Source organism: Pseudoliparis swirei, chromosome 12 (assembly GCF_029220125.1).
Source record: "Pseudoliparis swirei isolate HS2019 ecotype Mariana Trench chromosome 12, NWPU_hadal_v1, whole genome shotgun sequence".
NCBI lineage: Eukaryota > Metazoa > Chordata > Actinopteri > Perciformes > Liparidae > Pseudoliparis > Pseudoliparis swirei.
The window spans coordinates 4,131,971-4,159,649 of record NC_079399.1 but is presented as its reverse complement, the minus strand read 5'-3'; the positions used below and the strand labels follow the sequence as shown (position 1 = coordinate 4,159,649).

The window sequence follows — 27,679 nt, the reverse complement described above, 5'->3', positions numbered from 1 at the left end:
CTCGTCTCGTCTTCTCCTCTCCATCTCCTTCGTCTCCTCTCTCTCTCGCCTCAACCGTCTCTCCATGGACGTCTGCTCCTCCTCTGTCCCCCCCCCCCCCCCCCGCCTGTCTTCCTGCTCCCCGTGACGACGGATGACTGTTCACAACTTGTCTTGTCTGATCCCCCCCCCCACACACACACACACACACACACACACACACTGAGGACATCTGAGGTTGCCTTCAGTGTCCTGGTGAAATAGCAGGAATGCGTAAACGTAAACATTTGCAATAAATCCCCAAAAAGGATTAAGTGAGGTAATCAAATTTCAGACAGGACACAAACACTACAGACTATGACACACTTACACACACACACACTTACACACAGACACACACACACTCCATTTGATTCACAAGACCATCCGGGCGTCAGCAGAGCACCGCGAGTCTGCGGAGACAAGCGGTGTAAAAGGTTCCCGCTAATGTGCCGATGAAGACTCATCCTCCACGTCCCCCTCTTCCTCCTGAAAATCTCTCTCTCTCTCCCCCGGAGAGGAGCCCCTCCGAGCCGTTTAACTTTGATACCTCTCTTATCATTCCAATAAATTGAAACGACTTCGGCGAGGTGGAAAGAAAAAGTCGACTGACCCACATTTCGTGACACGGGTAGTTCCTCGGACGGTAATAAAAGGATGGACGAAAGAATGATTGCTCAGCAGAAAACGTTTTCCTAAATTCCCGCCGACACAGCAGATGTCTGCACGGTGAAGATAGGTGTGATACCGGTAGATATTCATAGAGTCAAAATGTTACGGCTTTCTGTTTTGGTGTAAAAAAATCCTTTTTATTTGCATTTTATTTGAGTTTTTTTCGACCGGATTTTTGTGTGCGTTTGTTTTTTTCTAACTTGTATTCATGTTGAACGGTTTCGCCTGCACAGAGACGTCAATCATAACCGTATAAACGACAAAAATGAGTCCATCGCTGTGTTTGTTAAGCTTTCTGGAAGCCATCTTGAAATTGAGAGAAAAAAAAGCGTGAAGAAAACATCGGATGCCTCTAATGGATTTATTAGGATTAGCAAATGGGACTTGGGCCGCAAGAGCCGCTAAAAACGTCAAAAAAAACCAACGTCTCGAAACATCAGAGAGGAGAGAGACCGGAGAGAGACACATGATGGCTCGTGATGTAATAATTAGGTTAATGAAGTAATGCAGAGTGCCGATGTGAAGCGCATGAGCTGAGTGAGCGTGATGCGCATGGCTAGTACATTTGCCGTGAGAACGAAGAAAAGAAATTAAATAAAACCTAAAAAAAACTAAAAACAATAACATTAATGTTCCTTTCTTTCTATATATATGAAAACAAACAAAAAATAAAAACAATAACAACAATTTAGCTTGTTTAATATATATATATATATATTTATATATATATATAGAACCTAAAATAAAATAAAAACAACAACAATTTAGCTTTTTTCTATATATATATATATAATAATTGTTGTTATTGTTTTTTAGTCTTAATATATATATATATATTAAACCTAAAAAACAATAACAACAATTTACCTTTTTTATTTCTCTCTCTCTATATATATATATTTTTTTTAAATATATATATTAAACATATAAATAAATATACATACACAAACAATATATATAACAAATATCGTGTTGATCTGAGACATTAAAAGCCAAGTGAGTTTTTATATTTGCGACTATAAGTCTGTGAGTCCAACGAGCTCCACACTGATAGTGAAGATGGAACCCCCTCCCACTCCCACTCCCACCCCCACCACCACCACCCCCGCCCCCCACCCCCCTGTGGTGTTAATGAGCCCGAGAGTGAGATATGCCATATTACTGCTTCATCTCTCCACATGTAAGTGATAGTTTGATAACTAATTAAAAGTGTTTATTGTATAAATGTGGGCGCCGGGAAGAGGAGTCGGTGTCTGAAGCATGAAGAGGATCGACAGCAGCGTCGCTATTAAACAGATATAATGATGGATGTACCATCAAGGGCCTTTCTAATAATCGTTTCTATCTCAAACTGGAATTACATAAGCTCGTAACTGAATTGAGAGACTATGTTGGTTTGAAATGAATAACTCTGGTTGGCGGGTTCCTGGGGTATTATTTGCATATTTAACAAAATTCATCCGTCATGTTTAATAGTATGAAATGACACGTTCATCGCGAGTTTCTGCTCCGTGTGTTTCATGAATATCGCTCTCAGTGTTTTTTAAGGATATGGTCATGTGACCGCTAATTCTGAACATCAACCTTCCCCCCCGCCGTCAGCCGGAGAGAGCGATAACACGCCAGCGTCCGTCGTGAATCCGCCGTCAAAGCGAACTTCACCTTTTTCCGGTCAATTTGACTTCGGTCCTCGAGAGGAGAAAAGGAATAATTGAAGGCGTGCGATTCTGTCTTTTTCAATCTTCTTTTAATTTGGGTTCTCACCTCCTCAGAGATGAAAGAGAAGGAGAAAGAGAGCGGGGGAGGGGCGAAAATAATTAAACGAATTAAAACTGCTGAACAAAAAGTGAGGCGTATCCTCTCTATGAAGCTGTTGCATTGCAGGCGTGTGTCGCCTGTGAGCCGTGAACTCTGGTCTGTTTGAATGGCTGCTCGTCTTCATCGGCCTTTAAACGCCGGGGTTGGATTCAAAAAATAAGAGCGTTTCATTTCTGTCTGGTCACACATTTTTAAGATTTCATTCTGGTCCCTCAACTCATGGGAGGAAATGTACATATTTTTTAGGGAGCAGTTTTTTCCCCATTGACTGAAATTCAGGGGCGTAAAAAAAAAATTGGGGCACTTTTTAAAACTTGTGAAATACATTTTTTTTTTTAATTCAAAAATAATAGAAAATACTTATTTAGGCTTACGCTATTTGGGAAATTATCATATTAATGGCAATAATAAGACTATTAGGCAATACTAAGATTATTAGGTAATAATAAGACTATTAGGCAGTATTCTAAATATATTTTAAGTATTTTCTGAGATTTTTTTTACAAAAAACAAACAGAAAACATAAATCGGACAATTATATTCAATTTTATTCTTATTTCTTTGTGGTTATTTAATGTTATTACATTTTTTTAAACAACTATTAACAATTCAAACTTATATATTTTTTTATATCAGACAATTATATTTAATTGTATTCTTATTTATTTGTTGTTATTTATTATAAAAAAATGTTAAACAACTATTACAAATTAGAACATATTTCTAAATCATATGTATTAATTTGTGTGTGTGTACCTACATAGAACAGGCAATACAGATGGGACACACACAACAAAGAATAAAAAGCTATTAAATTATCCAAATTAATGGGGGCATTTTTTTGCCCTCTCCTAATATCAAGGTCAATATTATACTCCTTAGGGGCAGTTTTGCCCTTTGCCCTTTGCTCTGGTGTATTTACGCCGCCGCCTCAGCTTGACCAACGAGACTCTTTGGCGTTCTACGTTCGATTGAGGATTATCAGGTACGACCGCGTGTGATTATTTATTCGGCAGCGTTTACACCGAAACGCCGAAAGTTTTCGCGTTCCGGCTCAAAAAGCCGAGACATAAAGGAAGCGTGTCCTCCCGTTGAGAGCTCGTCTGCTAACCGGGACTTCAAAGTCTTTTGGGCTTGAATGCCTTTATTTGAAAAGGGCTCCCCGAGGAAAGCAGCCACCTGGCTCGGTGCGGGCGACAGGCGGTCGAAACGCAGCGGCGGCGGCAGCGGGGGGGCTTGTGGAGTACTTTGTAGCAACCAAAGAAAACCTGCACGGGATTGGATTACCATGGCAACTGGGATGTTGTTTTTTCCCCGCATTTGGAGCGGAAAGGGAACGGGAACGCTGAATGTCGAAATGCCTCGGCCATAAGCGCTCTTCTGCTAATCGATAGCGCTTCATTAAAACTGAGACTGAGTTTGTCCCTTCTCAACCGGGATGGCAGCACACACACACACACACACACACACACCTATCTCACTCTGTGAAAAGAGTTATCATAGATCCATGAGGCGCCGTGGCCGACAGTCACCTCGGGTGGCTCTGACCCCGGCATCCAAATGTCAGGTCATCCCCCATCTACGCGTTTTATCGAGCGGGCCCAGAACAGTCGATGTGCAGCCGTCGTCCGGCGTGGGAAACACTCGGAGCGTGAAATCGTTCCCGATGGAGTTGAGTTGATAAGCTAAAAAAAATAATGGAAAAACAGCGGCGTCCCGGTGGAAGTCAAGAGTTGCAATCGAAAGACCGTAGCGGTCGACTCTGACAATGGATTTGTTGCCGGTGGCCCTGCCGGAGGAGGAGGGGAGGAAGCAGAAGAGGAGGAGGAGGAGGAGGAGGAGGAGCTTAAACGAGCTGACGGCGACTGGTCTCCGCTGGGTGTTGCGATGCGGAGCCGAAACCGCTCAGGCCGCCGCACGGCACGCAAATATCGGCGTGGCCTCCGCTGCACATTGAAATCTATTCAAATGGTGACGAGGCCGAGAGGTCCAGGTGAAGCCGCTCCCCCCCCCCCCCACACACCTTGTTTACTGCCGCGCGACAACATCGCTCCCCGGTCGCAGAGGAAGGAGATGACGCAAGTTAGGATATGAAATATATATGAATATTATAATGTTATGTATTGTTATCAGAAAGAGGAAGTCATATTTACAAAGTAATAGTGACTAACTAGGTAATAGTGACTAGTTACTAGTCACTAGGTAATAGTGACCAGGTAATAGTGACTAGGTAATAGTGACTAGTTACTAATAACTAGGTAATAGTGCCCAGGTAATAGTGATCAGGTAATTGTGACCAGGTAAGAGTGTCCCAGTAATAGTGACTAGTTACTCGTGACTAGTTACTCGTGACTAGGAAATAGTGACTAGTTAATAGTAACTAGTTACTATTGACTAGGTAATAGTGACCAGCTAATAGTGACCCGGTAATAGTGACCAGGTACTAGTAACTAGGTAATAGTGAACAGGTAATAGTGAAGAGGTAATAGTGACTATGTCATAGTGACCAGGTAATAGTGACCAGCTAATAGTGACCAGGTAATAGTGACCCGGTAATAGTGACTATGTAATAGTGACTAGTTACTAGTGACTGTGTCATAGTGACCAGGTAATAGTGACCCAGTAATAGTGACTAGGTAACAGTGACCAGGTAATAGTGACCCAGTAATAGTGACTAGGTAATAGTGACCAGGTACTAGTAACTAGGTAATAGTGACCCAGTAATAGTGACTAGGTAACAGTTACCAGGTAATATTGACCCAGTAATAGTGACTAGGTAATAGTGACCAGGTACTAGTAACTAGGTAATAGTGACCCAGTAATAGTGACTAGGTACTAGTAACTAGGTAATAGTGAACAGGTAATAGTGACTAGGTAACAGTGACCAGGTAATAGTGACCCAGTAATAGTGACTAGGTAATAGTGACCAGGTACTAGTAACTAGGTAATAGTGACCCAGTAATAGTGACTAGGTAACAGTGACCAGGTACTAGTAACTAGGTAATAGTGACCCAGTAATAGTGACTAGGTACTAGTAACTAGGTAATAGTGAACAGGTAATAGTGACTAGGTAACAGTGACTAGGTAGTAGTGAACAGGTAATAGTGACTAGGTAGTAGTGACTAGGTAGTAGTGAACAGGTAATAGTGACTAGGTAACAGTGACTAGGTAGTAGTGAACAGGTAATAGTGACTAGGTAACAGTGACTAGGTAGTAGTGAACAGGTAATAGTGACTAGGTAACAGTGACTAGGTAGTAGTGACGAAGGGAGAAAGAGGCGAGTCCAGACGGAGACGTAACTGAACCAAGAAGCCGAGCAGTGGGAGCGTAGCAGAACCTTTCGGTCCGTTGAGAAGAGACAAATTTAATTGACCGGCATCACCGTCACCCGTCTCACGGCGCCACGTCAACATGTCATCAAGACCTTTTCTTTGGCAGCTTATATTTATTTACCCTCGGAATGGAAGAGTTCGTTTTCCTCTTTTCTTTGACGATGTTCGAGTGGAAGAAGACGGCGAAAGAGAAAGTGCAGAGTGATTGTTTGAGTCTTCCTCATTCGAGGTACGTCTCTCTCTCCCTCTCTCTCTCTCTCTCTCACACACACAAATACCTCCGGCAAAGATGTTCGACACAATGGAAATCGCTTTTTGAATAATCCGCCTGATGAATATGCGGCATGGATGTTATAAATACTTGAAACCACGAGACCATCCAGTCTCCCGGAGCGCTCTGGATTGAGCCAACACGCGCCCGCTGTCATTTTATTGGACGCACAATTAGTCATTATGTCATCAACGTCTAATATAAGCTTTACTGATGATTGCCTACTTATGATGTAACTGTCTAGTACATTAACTGGAGTGCTTTTAATTTCTAGTCATATTTCTTTCAGCCACATTTTACAACAGGGGCCATCAAAATGTACAATGTAAATCCAGAATACTGAGCATCACATATATTGTGTGCCAGTTTACAGGCTGTAATAATGCTGCAGACATTACAGCTGTTACATTATTATGTTGAATGTGTCTTTTAATTAAAAAACCCAACTACTATTTTTATTTTACCACCACAAACACAAAGTAAGAGTTTAACACAAAGATCTTCTTCACATTTAGTCCACAATTAATTAGCCGATATGCATGAAATTGCACACAACAAATAATAATGTGTTTAAAAAAACAAAACTCACGAGTTATGAAGCAGAATGTAAGTAGAGGCTGTTTATAAAAGCCCCAGTTTATGACTTGTGTTAAACTACGAGAACACAGCATACCAGCGTTTACGGTTTGAGCATTATCTCTACTGGCCAGCAGGGGGCGACTCCTCCAGTTATGAAAATAAGTCGGAATCTATAAAAGTTGATGAGAAAATGACTCTACTTCTCTCTTGATTTATTCCCTCAGTAAACATTGTACACATTTATGGTCTCAATCTCTAGTTTTAAGGCTTCTTCAGTAAACGATGCTCCATTTAGAGTCAAACAGAAGAGAAAGCCGGGTGTTTTAGGGGCGTGGCTACCTTGTGATCACCATTGATTGAGCTTCAACTCTTTCACGGCGCGTTCGGTTCATCAAAGTTATTTGGAACCTTCTTGATCAGCTGAAATGTCTCATTCAAGATGGCGTCGGACAAAATGAAAAAACAAATAGTTTTCGTCATGGTGACGGTGACTACTTCTTATATTCTTATATATATGCTCAGGTTCAGATCTGTGGCTTGTTGCATTGCAGCTTATCTCTCAGTGTGTTTTTACATATGAAAAAAGACATTTGACCATTTGAAGTAAGTAACTACAGAGAGAGGATACAATAAATATGATTATTACTATACTATAGTATGTTTGTCACGACCTCTGCATCACTAGTTATTATGACTGTGGGACGTGGCTGTTATCCGTCAGCGGGTGCTGCTGCTAAACATCAGTTACAAGCCGTGTGTGATTGTTGAGCTTATCAGTGTGTGTGTGTGTGTGTGTGTGTGTGTGTGTGTGTGTGTGTTTGTGTGAGCCGGCCGGTCGGAGCTGCTGCCGTCACCCAGTCACCTCCGTTACCCGGGTAGACTCAGCGGCGTTCACACCGAACGCCCGTTGGCAACAACTGAGATCTTCAATCAGCCAAAAACGCTCCAAACAACCCCCCCCCCCCCAAAAAAAACAACAACAACAACTCCTTTCCGGATCTTTGCCTCTCCGGGTCCTGTGAGAAATTAACAGAACCGTGTGTGTGTCCCCCCCCCCCCCTCTTCCTCCCCTCTGTGGCGGAAAAGAAGTCCTCATCGGAAATTCAAAGAGAAAAACAAAAACAACTGAAGCGCAAATAAAAGAAACCTTCCCTACTGCTGATCCAAGAGTTTGGCAACGCTTTGCTTCTTTTAACGCTCGCTCTCTTCTTTTTACTGCTTTTGACTCTCAGCGGTGATGAAGAGCGATTCCTTCCGAGATGCCACACACACACACACACACACACATGGACTCTACACTCATGCACAGGCCACAGTCTTTTCTCTGCCCCCCGTTGCAGATCAACGGTTTACATTCTCCTGTTTTTTTCCCGGTCGGCGGCTCGGAGCCACGCTGCGTTCATGCCACCTCGTAAAAAAGAGTTATCGTCGCTTTACATTTTGTCCTAGGAAACATTTAGTTCCCAAACAACATCATAAAACCATCTTATTAACTTATAACATGTAAGTGCTGCCGTGACAACGCTGACGAGAACCAATGAATAAGACTCGATGACCCCTGCCTGACCTTTTGATGTCAACTTTAGCCATTTTCTTCTTTTTTCCCGACATCTTATCTTAGCAATTCGACCCGATGTGGAACTATTTTGGTTTCTACAGCATCGACATTGACGGAGAACCGAGACCACGCTGCTTCCGGGAGCGTTGCCGTAGCGAGGGCGACTGTAACCGCCATCATGAAAATTACAAATGACCTCTTAATGGCAGCAGATAAAGGACTCCTCTCTGTCCTGGTCTTGTTAGACCTTAGTGCTGCATTCGACACCATTGACCATGACATCCTGTTACAGAGACTGGAGCAGTCGATTGGCATTTCAGGCACGGCACTAATTTGGTTTAAATCCTATTTATCAGATCGATCTCAGTTTGTATTTGTAAACGATGACGCCTCGATAACCACCAACGTTAATCACGGAGTTCCACAAGGTTCTGTGCTTGGACCAATTTTATTTACCTTATACATGCTTCCTTTGGGCAATATTATCAGGAAACACTCCATAAACTTTCATTGTTATGCAGATGACACTCAACTATATTTATCGATAAAACCAGAGGAGAGCAACCAACTCTGTAAAATTCAAGCATGTCTTAAAGACATAAAAACATGGATGACCTGCAACTTCTTGATGTTAAACTCAGACAAAACCAAGTAATTTTAATCGGCCCTGAGCACCTCAGAGATCAATTATCTGGTGATGTGGATTCTGTAGACGGCATTGCCCTGGCATCCAACACCACTGTAAAGAATCTTGGCGTTATCTTTGATCGGGACTTGTCCTTTAACTCCCACGTAAAGCAAATCTCAAGGACTGCATTCTTTCATCTACGTAATATTTCAAAATCAGGCACATCTTGTCTCAAAAGATGCAGAAAAATTGGTTCACGTTCGTTACTTGAGACTGGATTACTGCAACTCCTTATTAGCAGGCTGCTCTAATAAATCTCTTAGGTCCCTCCAGTTGATCCAGAATGCTGCAGCTCGTGTTCTCACTAAAACTAAGAAAAGAGATCACATCACTCCTGCACTAGCTGCTCTGCACTGGCTCCCAGTAAAATCAAGAATCACTTTTAAAATTCTTCTCTTAACCTACAAAGCCTTGATTGGTGATGCTCCATCATATCTTAAGGAGCTTGTCGTACCATATTGCCCCACTAGAGAGCTACGCTCACTAAATGCGGGACTACTTGTAGTTCCTAGAGTCTTAAAAAGTAGAATGGGAGCCAGAGCCTTTAGTTATCAAGCTCCTCTTTTATGGAACCAGCTTCCAATTTCAGTCCGGGAGGCAGACACAGTCACCTCGTTTAAGAGTAGACTTAAGACCTTCCTCTTTGACAGAGCTTATAGTTAGGGCTGAATCAGGTTTGACCTGGTCCAGCCCCTTGATATGCTGCTATAGGCTTATAGCTGCCGGGGGACGTTTTAGGATGCACTGAGTACCTATCTCCTCTTTTTCTCTCCTTAAGGATGAATTTTCATCTCTCAATCACACGTTACTAACTCTGCTTTCTCCCGAAGTCCTTTTGACTTTACGTCTCATGGGGTCATCGGACCCTATGAGACGGCATAGATCTATCTGCCTGATGGATCGTCTGGGTCGTGGAATTCCTGCTCATGACTACGCCACTGTCCTGTTGAGACTCCGCCCACTCCTCCTCCCCACCGCCATCTGCCTGATGGATCGTGGAGGTCTCCATCGTGGAATATGCCTACTATGAACTATTCATACACTCTGTCATATTCATTGAATGTATTTTAACTCTAAATCTGTCCTTCTGTACACATTACATCTATTGCATCTGTCCATCCTAGGAGAGGGATCCTCCTCTGTTGCTCTCCTCCAGGTTTCTTCCCTTTTTTTCCCCCTGAAGGGTTATTTGGGAGTTTTTCCTGGTCCGATGTGAGGTTTTGGGGCAGGGATGTCTATGTGTACAGATTGTAAAGCACTCCGAGACAAATTTGTAATTTGTGAAATTGGGCTATACAAATAAACTGAATTGAATTGAATTGAATCATCGTTTTCTACGTTGCATCGGAAGACGGTTTGAAGACGCGTAATCGATCCTTTCATGCGGCACAACGAGATAAATCTACAGCGCCGTGTGCGTCGACGACTTATCGAGTCCGATCTTTCCGCAAGCTCAGCAATATAATTTAAAAGATGGTGCCTTCAGACTCACACGTCCCTGAAATGACCATCGAGCTGCACACGGAACCAAACCCGAGTAACTTCTCCAAATTCAATACCGTGTCGCTGTGAGAAGAAAGTTGCAAGTTCTGTAATTGTGGCTCAATGGAATTAAGTGTTGTTAAGTTTATTGCACTCCCATCGTTATTGCACCTGGCGCTAGAGGTCCCCGACCAACTGAAAGCCAATCGAAATGAGACGTCGGAAGAAATGATGTCATCGAAATGCTGATGTGGCATTACAGTGATTTCCAGGAGGTATTATTGTCGCCGTGACAACCGGACCGCTATCTGTTTTCCTCGGGTACTATAGCAACGACGCGGCGCTCAGAGTACAAACACCCCGTGGTGTAAATACCGTGGCAGGTTTGGTCACTTTTTCCCCCCATTGGTCTATATCGCTCGTCTTCTTCACCTCCTTTGAGATCATGAGCGTCTTCATCATGAAGTTCTTCATCATGAGCGTCTTCATCATGAGCGTCTTCATCATAAACGTCTTCATGATGAGCGTCTTCATCATGAGCGTCTTCATCATGAACGTCTTGTCTTTATCATGAAGGTCTTCATCATGAGGGTCTTCATCATGAGCGTCTTCATCATGAGCGTCTTCATCATGTGGGTCTTCATCATGAAGTTCTTCATCATGAGCGTCTTCATCATGAGCGTCTTCATCATAAACGTCTTCATTATGAGCGTCTTCATCATGAGCGTCTTCATCATGAGCGTCTTGTCTTCATCATAAACGTCTTCATCATGAGCATCTTCATCATGAGCGTCTTCATCATGAGCGTCTTGTCTTCATCATGAGTGTCTTCATCATAAACGTCTTCATCATGAGCGTCTTCATCGTGAACGTCTTCATCGTGAACGTCTTGTCTTCATCATGAAGTTCTTCATCATGAGCGTCTTCATCATAAACGTCTTCATCATGAGCATCTTCATCATGAGCATCTTCATCATGAGCGTCTTCATCATGAACGTCTTGTCTTCATCATGAGCATTTTGTCTTCATCATAAACGTCTTCATCATGAAGGTCTTCAGAATGAGCGTCTTCATGATGAAGGTCTTCATCATGAGCATCTTCATCATGAGGGTCTTCATAATGAGCGTCTTCATGATGAAGGTCTTCATCATGAGCGTCTTCATCATGAAGGTCTTCATCATGAGCGTCTTCATCATGAAGGTCTTCATCATGAGCGTTCTCTCTGCCTTCGCTTCTCTCCGTTGGCTCTGGTGATGAAGGGCCTCTGGGCCTCTGGGCTATAACTTGGCAAAGGGTCACAATTCACTTCCAGTCGATTGGCTGCAGATTTATGACCCCCCCCCTCACCCCTCCCCTCACCCCTCCCCTCCCCCGTCTCTCACCGCCACAGAGTGCTGACGGAGGCCGAGGAGCAGCAGTCTCGGTAATCACAGAGAATTGCTGCGTCGGGAGAAACAGATGTGTGAACTTTGCTATACGACAGAGTGGAGAGGCCGCGCGTGTGTGTGTGTGTGTGTGTGTGTGTGTTTGGTTTCAGATGATCCCAAAAACAGACGTACTTATTCATGCTTCTGGATTATTTCAATTCAGAAATGAGCCACACGCACGGCGGTTGAACTGCCTCTCGCCTCCGGACATCGCTGTGTGTGTGTGTGTGTATATTGGTGTGTGTGTGTGTGTGTGTGTGTGTCTGTGTGTGCCGTCGCATGGCAACTAAACCAAAAGGCCGTTAATTTCGACGGAGTCCGTCCACCTCTCGGTGTGGACATGGCTCCTCCCCCCCCCCCCCCTCAACAAAAACCCCCGAGCATACAAAACTATTTTTAACCCTACGATTTAAAAAAAAGATGCACCTGTTCCCGATTGGACGCGGCAGGAATGTCGGCGCGTGAATGGGCGCATGCGGGTACACGCACACATTTGCATGGATGTAAATGTGGTCAAATGAGCTGCTCTGTGGCCGCCGTGACCCCCGCGACCCGGTTTTACGGAGCGTCGCGCGAGGGCGGAAGCGGCGACTTGTCGGCGTGCGTCCAGCAGCTCGGCGACGAGCGGTTTCCGCCTCGTTCCCGAGCTGATTTCACTCGTGAGTAGAAGCCAAACGGACATTTTTCTGGAAATAGAAGCTGACAAGCTGTGCAAATTCGATAATCCGTCACAATTTGACAAAAGCCGTGTAATCGCCCATTACAAAGTCACTGTTGCAAAGAAAAGTGGACGTGTTGTTGTGAAAACTGTGAACAGCGTTTTAAAGGAAGTATATTTACGAGGGTGTGCTGTACTTCCCCTCGGGTCAGGGGGAAGCAGCTCACCTGGCCGGGGGTTGTTATTGGACAGGTGTCATGTCACCGTGACACTAGAGTGACCTCCCTCCAACATGTATGACATGGTCAGGGGTCATCCACATGTTGACCAATGGGTGTCCAGGATTTTAAACCAAATTTCCATGACCAACATTTTTTTTTTTATCTCGGTGTATAAGTGAAAAAGTGAGAACATTTTGTATTTAAACTAACAATGAGAATCCCAAACATACAGTATATAACTTTAAATGACACAAAGGAATGAGAGACAATAGTTTAGATTAAAAGAATAAACATTTAGGTCTTCTCAGGTTACGGTGCGTTCACTTACTCCTTTTTGATTTTCAAGGGAATTATTTATAAATCAATTCTAAAAACGTATTTATATGGAAGATGTATGTGGAAGTATGTCTGTATGTATGTGTGTATGCATAAATATATTTATATTCATATGTTGCATTTACGCTGAGTTTTAAATATTTTATATTCTTTCATAATTTTTTACGCGCTGCAAGTTGTTGTGTATTTTATTCAGTCAATCAAATCAAATACAATACAATATTATTCTATATAATATACAAAACAGAAAGACTGAAAAGGTATAAGCAAAATATGCTTATATATTCCTATCCTAAATTAATATCAAATGAATCAGAAAATTAATATCAAATAAAGAAAAAATAAATATATATATATCAACATTTTCATGACTTTTCAAAAACTTTGGGGAATTTCTTTTTTTTCATGAATTTTCCAGGCCTGAAAAAAAGCTTCAAAAAATTCCATGACTTTCCCAGTTTTTTTCCGTCGGAAAGTTAATGCACTTCCCATGTCGGAGAATGCCGACAGATAAAAAGGTCACGGCCCGGCGTTGATTTCACAGCTGAGTTTGAACACGTTCCCGTCTGTGAGTGAGTGTGAGTGTGTGTGTGTGTGTGTGTGTGTGTGTGTGTGTGTGTACAAAACAGCCACTCTTTCAAGGTGAAGGAGACAGCGTGCCGAAAGACAGCCATTGTGGACTCTGAACCAAACACGTACAAACACGGGGGGAGTTATGACGGCAGCAGTTTACACAGCGGCGCAGAGTCATCCACACGCTTTGCACCTGCTGGTTTCTAACCGCGGCGGGGAAAGGGAGAGCGATTGCGCAACGCCCTCGAAACCGCCACGGGCCGCATCGACGTATCTGTGAGCGCCGTCGCTCAGACTCCCGTCTTGGCGAGCGTCCACGAGGAATCGAACGGAGCTTATCTCTGAATCTGAGTCTCAAGATGTTACCTTTGCAACCCCCCCAGAATACTACGCGTCTGAAGCGGAGGTTCGACTGAGTGTGACCGCAACCCAAAAGGCGCGGATGTGAAATCAGAGGCGTGAGTCATCGGGAAGGAGAAGGCGGAAGAACAACACGGCTAAACACATCTGACGTCGAGTCTTCGCGGCTGTGAGCGCGACCCTCTGGCTCTCCGGCCGCGTTCAAAACGCGACCGGAATCCACAGCTGGACGACACAAAGAGACGGGACTTCGGGATTAGCAGGAAAAATGTCCTCCCATCCATCTCCGGTCTCAGTGTTTCACACACACACACACACACACACACACACACACACACACACACACACACACACACACACACACACACACACACACACACACACACACACACACACACACACACACACACACACACACACACACACACACACACACACACACACGGGGGTCTCAAGTCTGCATTATAAAGGCCTAAAAAACGAGTCCTTCTAGAATCCACAGCGCTCAGCTAATCCCACCGTCGACAGACAGCTCAGACAATGCCCATTGTTTATTCGTGCTCTTGGACAATGTCCCGGCACATTAACGTCAGAGCCTCCGCTCGACGTTTTTTCTTCTTTTTGAGCATCCTCAAATTTCATAAAGTTGAGTTGTTTGCCGTTGCCAGCTGGTCCTGTGTGTGTGTGTGACCGTGGTGACACCTTCAACCTCCGGCTCGCATTAACGGGACCGGGACGATGTATCTATCGATGGTTGATTTGCTGCACTTTTTAATCTGTCCTTTTTTAAATCATTGGGTCACACCAAAGGTCAAAAGGTCATCGGCATTAAAGTCAATGTCGAGTTTAGAGCGAAATCAGATCCCCATCATGAATATTATTAAAATAAACAGCATTTTTTGTATCAAATGTGGGTCAGTGGTTAGCAGGGCTGTCTTCCAATCAGGGGGTTAGTGGTTCAATTCCCGCCCTAGTCCTTGAGCAAGACACTTAACTCTGAATTGCTCGCTGTAGCTGCGTCTGCGGTGTTCAAATGTAACATATCTGTGAGTCACTTTGCTAAATGAAATGTAAAGTGTGAGTCCCGGTTCACAGACCTGACGGCGAGCGGTGACGCTCTCCACGGGGAGCAGAGAGTGGAGGAGAGAGCGATGGCCACCGAGCGCCGTCCTGTTGGCGCTCCGGAGGAATCCGAGGAATGCTTTTACTCTGCGGGCCATCAGGCATCAGGGGTCTCTCTCTCACACACACACACACACACACATACACGCACACACACACACACACACACACACACAGTGACTGGACGCGGCGGCGTTCCCAGTCTGTTTCCATCGGTCTGCTGGGCAGATGTGGGACGCCGTCGAGGAGCGAGGAGCGAGGAAGGTGAGGAAGGTGAGGAGGGTGAGGAAGGTGACGAGGGTTTGGAGGGTAAGGAAGGTGAGGAAGATGAGGAGGGTGACGAGGGTTTGGAAGGTCAGGAGGGTGAGGAAGATGAGGAAGGTGAAGAGGGTGAGGAAGGTGCGTTGCAGCGTGGCGATGGTTTCCATTCCCCCGGCGGAGGAACAAACGTCTGCATGAAAAGCATCAAAGGATCACAGAGTCTGCTGCTGTGATGAAGAGTCTGCTCCTCGTGATGAAGAGTCTGCTACTCGTGATGAAGAGTCTGCTGCTTGTGATGAAGAGTCTGCTGCTCGTGATGAAGAGTCTGCTGCTCGTGATGAAGAGTCTGCTGCTCGTGATGAAGAGTCTGCTGCTGTGATGAAGAGTCTGCTGCTCGTGATGAAGAGTCTGCTGCTGTGATGAAGAGTCTGCTGCTGTGATGAAGAGTATGCTCCTCGTGATGAAGAGTCTGCTGCTTGTGATGAAGAGTCTGCTGCTGTGATGAAGAGTCTGCTGCTCGTGATGAAGAGTCTGCTGCTGTGATGAAGAGTCTGCTGCTCGTGATGAAGAGTCTGCTGCTGTGATGAAGAGTCTGCTGCTCGTGATGAAGAGTCTGCTGCTCGTGATGAAGAGTCTGCTGCTGTGATGAAGAGTCTGCTGCTGTGATGAAGAGTCTGCTGCTCGTGATGAAGAGTCTGCTGCTCGTGATGAAGAGTCTGCTGCTCGTGATGAAGAGTCTGCTGCTGTGATGAAGAGTCTGCTGCTCGTGATGAAGAGTCTGCTGCTGTGATGAAGAGTCTGCTGCTCGTGATGAAGAGTCTGCTGCTGTGATGAAGAGTCTTATCCGTCTCTCTGCCCGGGTCTGAAGTCCGTTAACTTTGGTCAATTATTGTCGTGAGCTGAGGAGGTGAGGAGCTGAGGAGTTGAGGAGCTGAGGAGCTGAGGAGGTTAATGGTTCACTAGAGACTCTTTCCTTTCCTTACTAAAGGAGAAGTGGAACACTCAAGACCTCCTTTTCTTTTCTCCCTTCGCCGATACACACAAACAGGTCGTAAAACACACAACGACGCCGTGACCGACGGAGGGTTTCTCACTCTTTCAAGGTTTTTAAGACGGGGAGAGAGAGAGAGAGAGAGAGAGAGAGAGAGAGAGAGAGGGAGAGAGAGAGAGGAAGAGGGAGAGAGGAGGTAGCGTCTGGCGTCCCCGGTGAGCGGCGGAGAGGCTTCTAGAAGCAGAACTGGGCAGGAAAAAGAATAATAAAACACACACACACACACACACACACAATGCTCTCGATGGAATATTCTCACAGGTGTCAAGTTGAGCACCGCAGGTGCAGCGGTTCAGATATCCATCTGTGTGTGTGTGTGTGTGTGTGTGTGTAGGTATGTGTGTGTTCCTGAGATTATGAATGAAAGCTGGGCGAGAAAAAAAAGAAGAAAAAACACGACAAGTGGACAAGCCGAGCGGAAGACGCGCTCCGACTCCAACGGGCGTCGTTCTGCGGTCGGCGCGGACTTTGAATGCTGTTGCCGTGGTTACGCACGTGAGATGGTGCAACATGTCAGAGCAACGCAATGCAGAGCAACGCAATGCAGAGCAACGCAATGCAGAGCAGCGTGTCAGAGCAACGCCAACGCCTCTAACATAAATTGAGTAGGGGCTTTTGGCTCCTCCCCCCCAGAGAATGTATGCATCGCGGAAACTTCCTTAAAACTGCCTCATTCTTTTAGCTCTTTTTTCCCCCCGCAACGATGTTTAACGCTTCCAAAACTGCGATGGAAGAAAAAAATGGTTGTTTCATCTTCGAGTTAAAAAGAAGAAGTTTAAGAGCCCCAAGAGGCGTTCAAAGACCGCAAAGAGGCGTTCAAAGACCGCCGAGTCGAGTCTCACCTTGTTCTGGTCGGTCCAGTACAGGAAGTAACCGTTGGGGTCGACCGTCAGAGTCACCGGGGTCACGGTGGTGGAATCCTGGAGAGAGAAAAACAAAACATCTGGCGTCAATGTGTGTGTGTGTGTGTGTGCGTGTTAATTTGTGACACCTGCAATCATGAACTTCAGGTTTCTTCACACCTGATGTTCCCATTTCTCCCCTCATGTAACAGACAAATGCTTTCCCACAGTTGCCACACGGCTGTGGACACGTGGACACACACACACACACACACACACACACACACACACACACACACACACACACACACACACACACACACACACACACACACACACACACACACACACACACACACACAAGCACATTGACCCTGAGGCAAACATGGCAACGCCAGATATTATTGGGTGCTTCTATAAAAAGAAAGAGCCATTCTTCTTTCGTGCATGTGTGCCTGTGTGTGTGTGTGTGTGCCTGTGTGTGTGTGTGTGTGTGTGTGTGTGTGTGTGTGTGCGTGTGTGTGTCCACAGCCTGGGTCCAGCACAACAGTAGTTTATTGTCCTCCTCAATCAGCCGCCGCCGTGAGATCAGAGAGACGGGGAACCGCGTTGGCTGGACAGAGCGAAGGATTCTTCAAAGTCGTCTTCTTCTAATGATGTTCACGGGGGGGGGGGGGGGACACACACACACACACACACACAAGGCTTGACCCTGTGCGTCTGGCACAGTGGAGGATGTGAAAAGGGTTGCAATGGGGGCCAGAGTGCGGCGGGAAAATGTGCAGCGGACGATTAGAAGGAAGAAGAAGGGGAAGAAGGTGAAGAAGAAAAAGAAAAAGAAGAAGAAGATGTCGGAGCGGCATGGGGAGAGTTGGCGGCGGCGGCCATGTTTGCCGTGGACTCGGTTCCGTTGGCGCGGTCGGCAGAACCTCCCCTAGGACTCACAGCCCCCCCCCCCCCTTCCTCCCCCTCGAGGCCAAGAACAAAAGAAACAGGGCCTCTCTTCTCGGTCGCGGCGTTCCCGTCGACGGCGTCTCGGAAACCGACCGCAGCGCCAAAGAAACCTCCGGTTACGATCCGTCCCTCCATTAATCTCACTCTCCGCCCGGTGGCGGCATCACTTGCTCTCGGGGAACCGTTATTAAATGATAATGAGTTGGATATCGTCTTCTGGGGGGGGGGGGGGGGGCAGTGGACGCTCCGCGGTGTCAGAGAGCTTTTCTTTCCTAATGTCCTTTAACTCACCACCACGGCCGGCACATTAACTCACGATGGACTCTTAGCGGGAGGATTTCTCTCTCGGGGGTTCCGGCACATTTAAAAGTGGAAGAAAGAAAAAGAAAAACAACAACAACACTCATAACGACTCTGGATTACAGACCTCCGGAGCGGCGAGGGTGAGTCACTAATGGCGTCCGGCGGCTTCGGGATGAATTAAGAGGAGAGTGACCGGCACCAGGGTACCGAGTCTTTTACGGTCGGGCGATCTGTCAGACGAAAAAGAAAAAATGGACCCCCCCCCCCCCCCCATTGGTGCCAAATGAGCCGTTTGAAGTGACTGATGATGATACCTCTAACAGCTGGGTCGGGTTTACCAATTATTTAGATATTATATTATATATTATTATATTCATACCGCTGTATTCACTAGTTGTATTCCTTATTTTTACGAAGTTAGGGAAAGCCATGTTTTAAGTGGAGCTGTCTGCGGCTGTGTGTGTGTGTGTGTGTGTGTGTGTGTGTGTGTGTGTGTGTGTGTGTGTGTGAGGGAGTTATCTGAGCCAAAACATTTGGAGAGGTTTTTTTTCTTCTGATTGCTCCTCCATTCTGTTTCAAGAGGAACCGGCGGAGCGAGCCGGAGTGTCTGGAGCTGACAGCACAGTATGCCACACACACACACACAGTAAACAAAACTCCAACACGTTGTCTGCCTCCAGAGCGCATGAGATTTAAAAAGAAGAAGAAAAAAAAATCAATCTTTTTTTTACTGAAGCAAACAAAAAACCCAGAATTGGACGTAGTTGTTGTTGTTTTTTGCCCGTTCGGCGTTCTGTCCGGCGACCGAGGCCGCGATGAGAGTTGAGAGATTGAATTCAACCCGTTCCTCGCTGGACGGTGTATTAAAGCGGTATCTCTCCCGGTGCGCCCCGGTGTGATTCTTTCCACCGAGGCAGGAAGGAGAGCAGCCGCCGGTATCTGTGTTCTCACCACGAGTGTTTCCACAGGGAAGAAGAAGGCCTGGTGGTGCTGGTGCTGGTGCTGCTGGTGCTGGTGGTGGTGCTGGGCATTCGGTTCTGGACACGGGCCCACATGCACATCAGGAACGGTACCCAAACATGGCCGTTTGGGGGTAAACAGACACCCCCATCCCCATCCCCCTTTCCCAAAACATGCCAAGCAGAGAGTTCATTATACTGAAACACTCTGGTTCTCCGATCTGTGCTTGAAGATTGATGATTGACAGGTGGAGCGGCGGTGGAGCGGAGGTGGAGGTTTTCCATCTGCAACTCACACTCTTATAACGCCATCTGGGCCGCTCCTGCACCGCTTGAGCTCTGGGAACGAGGGTTATTTTAAATCATGTCACATGTGCCAAACGCAGCGCAGGTTAAGTGACGCCTGAAGTCCGAGCGCCCGGCCGCACGGATGGGTCGGTGATATTTTCGTGAGCTTTTTTTTCTCCGTCCTGTGCACTTTTCGCTATCACGGTGCAGTTAACAGACGAAGAAGAAGCGTGACGAGAAACCGTGAAGGAACCGTGAGGGATGCTGTGTTGAAATGAGACGGGAAATAAGAGGGGGAAGGACTCGGAGTGTCACCGGAAGTCCTTTTCACAGGAGAGAAAGCGAAACAAAAATGGTCGGGAGGATAAACCATGAAGCACTGAGGTCACTTATTGCTCGAGAATTCGATTTGAAGTGCAACAGCTGGAGGTTTGAACTCCTGAGCGCGACGCGCTGCTGGCGGCGTGGAGGAGGTGCAGTGCGTCATGGCGGTCCGGTGGAAAAGGCTCCTGTTGCGCCCCCGCGAGCCGACGGGAGCGCGCAATCAATCTGAATCAAGGTCATTTCACTTCGTCTAGACGGCCAGTGTGGGGCCGGACCGGTGAGAACAACAACAACAACAACAAGATCCGTTATTCAAACTCTTAACCGCTGGTTACTCTCTGTTGAGCCCGTTATTTATAACTCATTGATAAAAAACATTTAAAAAAACCTTTCCAGTGAAGGGGGGGGGGGGGGGCGTGATTCATATTTCATATATTCAACCTTTGAGCAGCGCGCTCTCACGCACAAGCACCCTCTCTCCTATCTCTCTTACGCGCGCGCGTGCACACACGTGCACACACACACGCGCACATATTCAGGAAATGTAAACAAAGCACTCGTCGGGACACACCGCGCGCGTTTCTTTCGACCACGAACCCGCGAGACCACTGCGGCGCGGCGTCCTCTGCGCTGGTCCGCCGCCGCATGAGCGGCAGACGCGCGCACACACACAAACACAAACACAAACACACACACACACACACACACACTGGGGTGATACGATAGAAAGACGTTACTTACATCATCCCATTTCAAAAACGTGTTGCCGCGTCTCAGGCTCTCGGGCACGGACACGGGCTCGAGCTGCAGCGCGTGGACTCCCGGCTGTGCCCCTGCCATTGACTCGGCGGCTGCTGCTGCTGTCGACGCGCGGCAGCGCTGGAAATGAGTCACTGTGCGCTCTCTTCTGCTCTCTCCTTCTTCCTTTTCTTCTTCTGTTCCTCTTCTTTTTGTGTGTGTGTGTGTGTGTGTGTGTGTGTGATCTGCTTAAAAGCAGGCTGACGGAAGCCCACTACACTGCAGCCAGTCTGTCATGCCCGCATTGACGGCGGTGGCGCGTCCTCGGCTTTTGGAGAGCTGTGGAGGAGGACGCAGGCGCAGCGGACCGGGGCCACTCACTGACTGAGCCGCATGCGGCGAACACATAGTCCGGGGGGAGAGAGGGAGGAAGAGAGGGAGAGAGGGAGGGAGAGAGAGAGAGAGAGAGGAGAGAATGAGTTTCACGTTGAACAAGTCAACGCGGGGACGGGATCCATGCTTGAAGTGATCTAGCGCCACCGTGCGTTCGAGGCAAGATGACAACAGTAAGTTGGCCCCAAAGCTTTGAGGCAACAACAACAACAACCTCGAAGTGACACATGGTGCATGCAACAGTGGTGTGTGGTTACGTCACGTCGCGTTTGGGTGCTCCGCTCACATGGACCTCGTGATCGGCTCTGCAGAAAGGCTCATTGTGATTGGTCCATTGGGCCCCCATGTTCCGGTGATGGGATTTTAAGGCCCATTCTGATATTTCTTTTGACTCAACATTATATATTTGACAGCTGTAGGCAAAACATGATGCATTAGGATACCATTTAGAGATTCCAGCCCACTCATTATGGATCATAGCGTGTATTAGGCACAGATCTGAGGTCGTAAAAACATAATGTGCATGCACCACCCTAATGTTTCCAAAACCCTGGCTGTGCTCCCGGCATCATGTAAATGTAATCTATCCATCCTCATCAAAAAGGCAAATACGATGTATTATTCATCACGGCGTATTGGCAGGTGCTTCTTTAATTTCATAAATCAGTCCCGACCCATCAGCAGCACGGAGGCTGATTGGTTCCTCCGTGCCCACACATGTCTGAGTCGGCCTTATTACGTCGGCAGGATAAACTCCGTCAGCCTTCTGTGAGTCGAGAGCGCGTCGGCCGATGGGAATAAAAAAAACGTTGTTATTAAATAAATCATAGAGCTCCTCTGGGCTTTGTACCGCCCACATTGTTTACTCCACACTACATGCCAGTCTCCCCGCCACCATCTGTCGGCCGGGCTCCGGTCGATTTCTGGTTGGTCTCTCGCCGGTGACCGGACAATCTCTGGTTGGTCTCTGATTGGTCTCTGATTGGTCTCTGGTTGGTCTCTGATTGGTCTCTGGTTGGTCTCTGGTTGGTCTTTAGCTGGTCTCTAGCTGGTCTCTAGTCGGTCTCTGGCCGGTCTTTAGCTGGTCTCTGGTTGGTCTCTGACCGGTCTCTAGCCGGTCTCTAGCTGGTCTCTGGTCGGTCTCTTGCCGGTCTTTAGCTGGTCTCTAGCCGGTCTCTAGCTGGTCTCTGGTCGATCTCTAGCTGGTCTCTAGCCGGTCTCTGGTCTGTCTCTAGCCGGTCTCTTGCCGGTCTTTAGCTGGTCTCTAGTCGGTCTCTAGTCGGTCTTTGGCTGGTCTCTAGCCGGTCTTTAGCTGGTCTCTAGTCGGTCTCTAGCCGGTCTCTAGCTGGTCTCTAGCCGGTCTTTTGCTGGTCTCTAGCCGGTCTTTAGCTGGTCTCTAGCCGGTCTCTGGTCTGTCTCTAGCCGGTCTTTAGCTGGTCTCTGGTCGGTCTCTGACCGGCCCGTAGACGTGTCACTATTCAAACCCGTCAAAGTCCGACTGGCACTTTTCATGTCAGACGTGACGGTGGTTTGTTTGAGTTTGCCTCCGGTCGTTGAGTGATGAACCGTGACAGGTCGGGACCGGGCCCTGGACACAGTCATAGAGAGAGAGAGAGAGATAGAGAAAGAGAGAGAGAGAAGACACACACAAAATAACCTTTAAGACATTATTTTCTGAAGACAGAACTCCAAAGTCAAACCACTTGTTTGAAGTGAGAACAAAAAAAACCACCAAACACACACCGTCACAGCTTCGTGGAGAATGATGTTTTTCTAATACCAGGAATGAGTCATTGTCTCCGTGCTTCAGACTTTCCTCATTCCTCTTATCAGCTCTGAGGTTCCAGTTCGCTCCAAAAATCTGCCACAGCACAAAGACAAAGACCTACAGTAAGGATCCTGGGCATCACTGAGAAGAGAAAACACGCGGCAAGGACCACTGATCCCCAACCTGCGTGTTCGTGCTGCGTTCAGGTGCGCTGCGGTGTGTTCCACAACAGTCCCCGATGTTCGTCTCATGATTATTTTCTTCCGTAGTAACGAGTAACGATACTGTTTCAGGGGAAATGTATCGGAGTAAAAGTACAAGTTTTCATTGCAAAATGTAGTGAAGTAAAAGTAAAAGTAAACAGAAATATAAGTAGTAAAATAAAGTACAGATACCCAAAAAAACTACTTAAGTAAAGTAACGAAGTACTTCTACTTCGTTACGATACACCACTGGTTATTATAGAGTGGTTTACAAAAACACAGATTTCAATTTTGACCTTAAGTGAAATATTCAGTTTTTAAAACTTTTAATTCTGATACTTGAATCAATTTAATATAGATTGCCAACAAAAAGCATGAAAAGAAACACAAAGAACAGGTGATGAGGAACATCTAATGAGGAACAGGTGATGAGAAAAGGTGATGGGCAACAGGTGATGATGAACAGGCGATGATGAACAGGTGATGATGAGAAAAGGTGATGGGAAACAGGTGATGAGGAACAGGTGATGAGGAACATCTAATGAGGAACAGGTGATGAGAAAAGGTAATGAGGAACAGGTGATGAGGAACATCTAATGAGGAACAGGTGATGATGAACAGGTAATGAGGAACAGGTGATGAGGAACATCTAATGAGGAACAGGTGATGAGAAACAGGTGATGAGGAACAGATGATGAGGAACAGGTGATGAGGAACATCTAATGAGGAACAGGTGATGAGGAACAGGTGATGAGGAACATCTAATGAGGAACAGGTGATGAGGAACAGGTGATGATGAACATATGATGAGAAACAGGTTGTTATGATTTGTCTTCGACCCCAATTGCACGACAACAGACTGTTACTGTTTAGCCGGGAAAGCACGGCGTAATTTATTTCAAAACTCAAGGGAGCGGAAAGTTCAGAGAAAACGAAAGAAAAACTGCCTCCTTAATTTGGCAGAGGGAAGCACGCAAACAAAAACTCACTCTTGAAATAATCCACGGGAAAAGTTACTCCACGATAATCCAGATGACAAAACGCTCTGACATCAACAAAACTCCAGGGTTGACTGAACTCTCCTACTGAGCTTCAAGACGAACTCGCAGAGAGCTACTGGCAGTCCTTCTATTTACTCCCTGTATAACGAGCTACAGCTGCGACGTGCAGAGTGGCTTCAGGTGTGCTCTGGAGGTGGGGCCCCGGCTGGCTGAGTCCTAACACAGGTGATGAGAAACAGGTGATGAGGAACAGGTGATGAGAAACAGGTGATGAAGAACAGGTGATGAGGAACAGGTGATGAAGAACAGATGATGAGAAACAGGTGATGATGAACAGGTGATGATGAACAGGTGATGATGAACAGGTGATGATGAATAGGTGATGAGGAACAGGTGATGAGAAACATCTAATGAGGAACAGGTGATGAGGAACAGGTGATGATGAACAGGTGATGAGAAACAGGTGATGAGAAACATCTAATGAGGAACAGGTGATGAGGAACATCTAATGAGGAACAGGTGATGAGAAACAGGTGATGAAGAACAGGTGATGAGGAACAGGTGATGAAGAACAGATGATGAGAAACAGGTGATGATGAACAGGTGATGATGAACAGGTGATGATGAATAGGTGATGAGGAACAGGTGATGAGAAACATCTAATGAGGAACAGGTGATGAGGAACAGGTGATGATGAACAGGTGATGAGAAACAGGTGATGAGAAACATCTAATGAGGAACAGGTGATGAGGAACATCTAATGAGGAACAGGTGATGAGGAACAAGCAATGATGAACAGGTAATGAGGAACATGTGATGAGGAACAGGCGATGAGGAACAGGTGATGAAGAACATCTGATGAGGAACAGTCCGGCTTCAGCTGCCTCCATATTCACTGGCGTGTTTATTTAGCAGCAGTTGAGGCTGATTCAGGGTCAGTTTGTGTGTCCCTCCATGGCAGTGCGATGCCTTCAGGGGACGGTTTGAGGGTGTGGAGAAGTGGAAGCTGGTGCTGTCCTCTCTGTGAACCAGGGGTGCTCACACTTTTTCAGCATGCGAGCTACTTATTATGTGACCAAGTCAAGGCGATCGACCGGCGCACGAGACGGCGGGCAGAGGACTGTTAACGCGACACGTAGAGACAGAAATGACATGCTGCTGTAATCGCGATCGACGTATTGAGCACCCCTTGAACCCTTGAAGAAGCGCGCGGCGTCCAGCCGGTGCTTTAGCAGCACCTTGTGGACATGCGCTGCCACTGCACGCTGAAGAAGGACGCACAGCCGTGTGAGGTTTTAAGATTTGAACCTAAATCAGCAGGAAAAACAGATAAAACTTAGCACAAACTCTGTTTTACAAATATATATTATATATATATATATGTTATATTGCAAAATCAATAATCTGTTTTTTATATTAAATCTTGGAAATAAATCCATCAATAAACTTTAAAAAGATGCATTTTCGGTTTAGACCAATCCGGTTGCTTCCTCACATCGGTCCAACATAAACATGGATTATTGTCATGAGGGTTTTCAGCTCACTGATATGCCAAATTATGTCTAATACGCCAAGAGATATGACTGTAAAGGGATAAAAAGATAATAATGCCGGATAATTTTATATATATTTTTTAACGTGATCAAATGTTGCCCCGCCTGGATCGAAGCCTTTAAAAAATAATAAAATAAATAAATAAAAATCCCACTTTTCTGTGTTTGAATGAATATATAAACTCAAATGTATATATATATTATATATATATACAATATATATAACATATATATTATATATATATAATATATAATACATATATATTATATATATATGTATATAAAATAAATAATATATAATATATATTATATATTATATATATATACATATGTATGATATAAACTGATTGAAACCTTTATTATCACAATGAATCTTTTTTTTATAATGAACACAAAAGACACAGTACTGAAATACAGTCAAAAAAACTGTTATTGCCTTATAAAAATGAAAAAATAAAGATTTTAATGAGGGATTTAGATGTTTTACTGTTACCAGAATCCATCGTATAACAAGCATCGCAGTAACTGGAGTAAAACGTCTGACGTGTCAGACCCAGAGATTCTGTAATCCCGGAGGCTGCCAAGTTCACACTTATGTGGTTATAATTTAACTATAATTGGAAGGTTGTACTGGTCAGAAATGTGATGGTTTCCTGTGTGTGCGTTCTGGTGTGGTTTTCTGAAGGGACCCGACACTCTGCAAATACCCTTCTGACGATGACTTGGACAGGAAGTGTCTCTCCGGGCCTCACGGTGCGACTCTGACATCCTGTCCCCCCGCGTGTCACCGTACAAATCCTCCCCTGGCGTGTGTGTAGTAACCGTGTGTTAATGTGTGGAAGAAATCCACAGTCTCTGTATGCCGGGATTAAATAACTGGTGGTTTTCTTACGGCGTTCCTCCTCCATGCACCTGTGCCGGGGAACTCGGTGATTCATGGGCTTTCCCTGCTAATTATGTGACTGTAGTGTATTTACTTCTGTATTATGAAACCATCAGCCTTGGGATTCTAAATGGGTTCAGTTCAAAGGGTTTCCTCCACCACGCGTACTTATAAAATAGTGAGTAAGTACTGGCAGGCCCTAACTACTACTTAGTGAATACGAGGCCTTCAAAGACACTGGGGGATGTGGGTTCTTTCTTTTTCCTTTCTTTTTTGCCCTATAAAAAGACCAAAGCCCAAACTGGGACTTCCAAGGCTTCTCTGATGGTGATCGCTGTGCATCAAGTTCACCGACAGAGGGCGCTGTGGCACAACTTTATTACCCCCCCCCCCCCCCACACACACACACACACCTCCTCCGCTCTGTTTACGATTAAGAATAATCCTTCTCTCAAGGTTCAGGAACTTCATTGTCCATTCAATCCCCCCCCCCCCCCAAAAAAATTCCTGGTAACTAAAATAACACGGAACATGTGCAGTGAAAAACGATACGCTCAAAAAGTTAACAGCTTGCCGAGGGGGGTGGGGTGGGTGGGTGGGTGGGTGGAGGGCCCCGGGGCCCTGTGGTTCAGGTCAAATTATGAGTTTAAAAAGCAAAAAAATAAAAACCCCGCTGTGGCTCTTTTTGCCCCACGCCCTCCGACTTTACTGACACAGAAAATGTGTTTCCCCTGATATTATTCACACCTGGAGGGTTGCGGGCGACCTTGTGGGCGAGACAGGGGGGGGGGGGGGCTTCAATATGTCTCATTCCTCGCTCCGTTTTTTTTCCTCCTTTCCAGCGTGTAACCAAACACTTCTTCTACTTCTATTGTCTTATCTGAGATTAAGGAGAGCGGAGAAGAGGAGAAGAAGAGAAGAAGAGGAAGGGGAAAAAAAGGGCTGGCAGGTGTTCTTCCCCCTCCGGCTGCAGACTTCAGAAATGAGGAAAATAGAGGGTGGAGCATTGGAATGAAAGGGAATAGCATGCATGCGTGTATAC

At 45.9% G+C, this 27,679-nt stretch overlaps 1 protein-coding gene across 1 annotated transcript in view; it reads right to left on the bottom strand.

The window, feature by feature from the left end:
• Positions 1 to 21,220, bottom strand: part of LOC130202605 (1-phosphatidylinositol 4,5-bisphosphate phosphodiesterase beta-1) — a 120,341-nt gene extending 99,121 nt beyond the window's left edge. The window contains exons 1-2 of the mRNA XM_056428280.1: positions 20,840 to 21,220; positions 17,271 to 17,348 (exon numbers count right to left, since the gene is read on the bottom strand). Coding sequence (XP_056284255.1) covers positions 17,271 to 17,348; positions 20,840 to 20,938 — 177 coding nt within the window. The 5' untranslated portion in view covers positions 20,939 to 21,220. The remainder of the gene's footprint in view (positions 1 to 17,270; positions 17,349 to 20,839) is intronic.
• Positions 21,221 to 27,679: the final 6,459 nt, after the last annotated feature.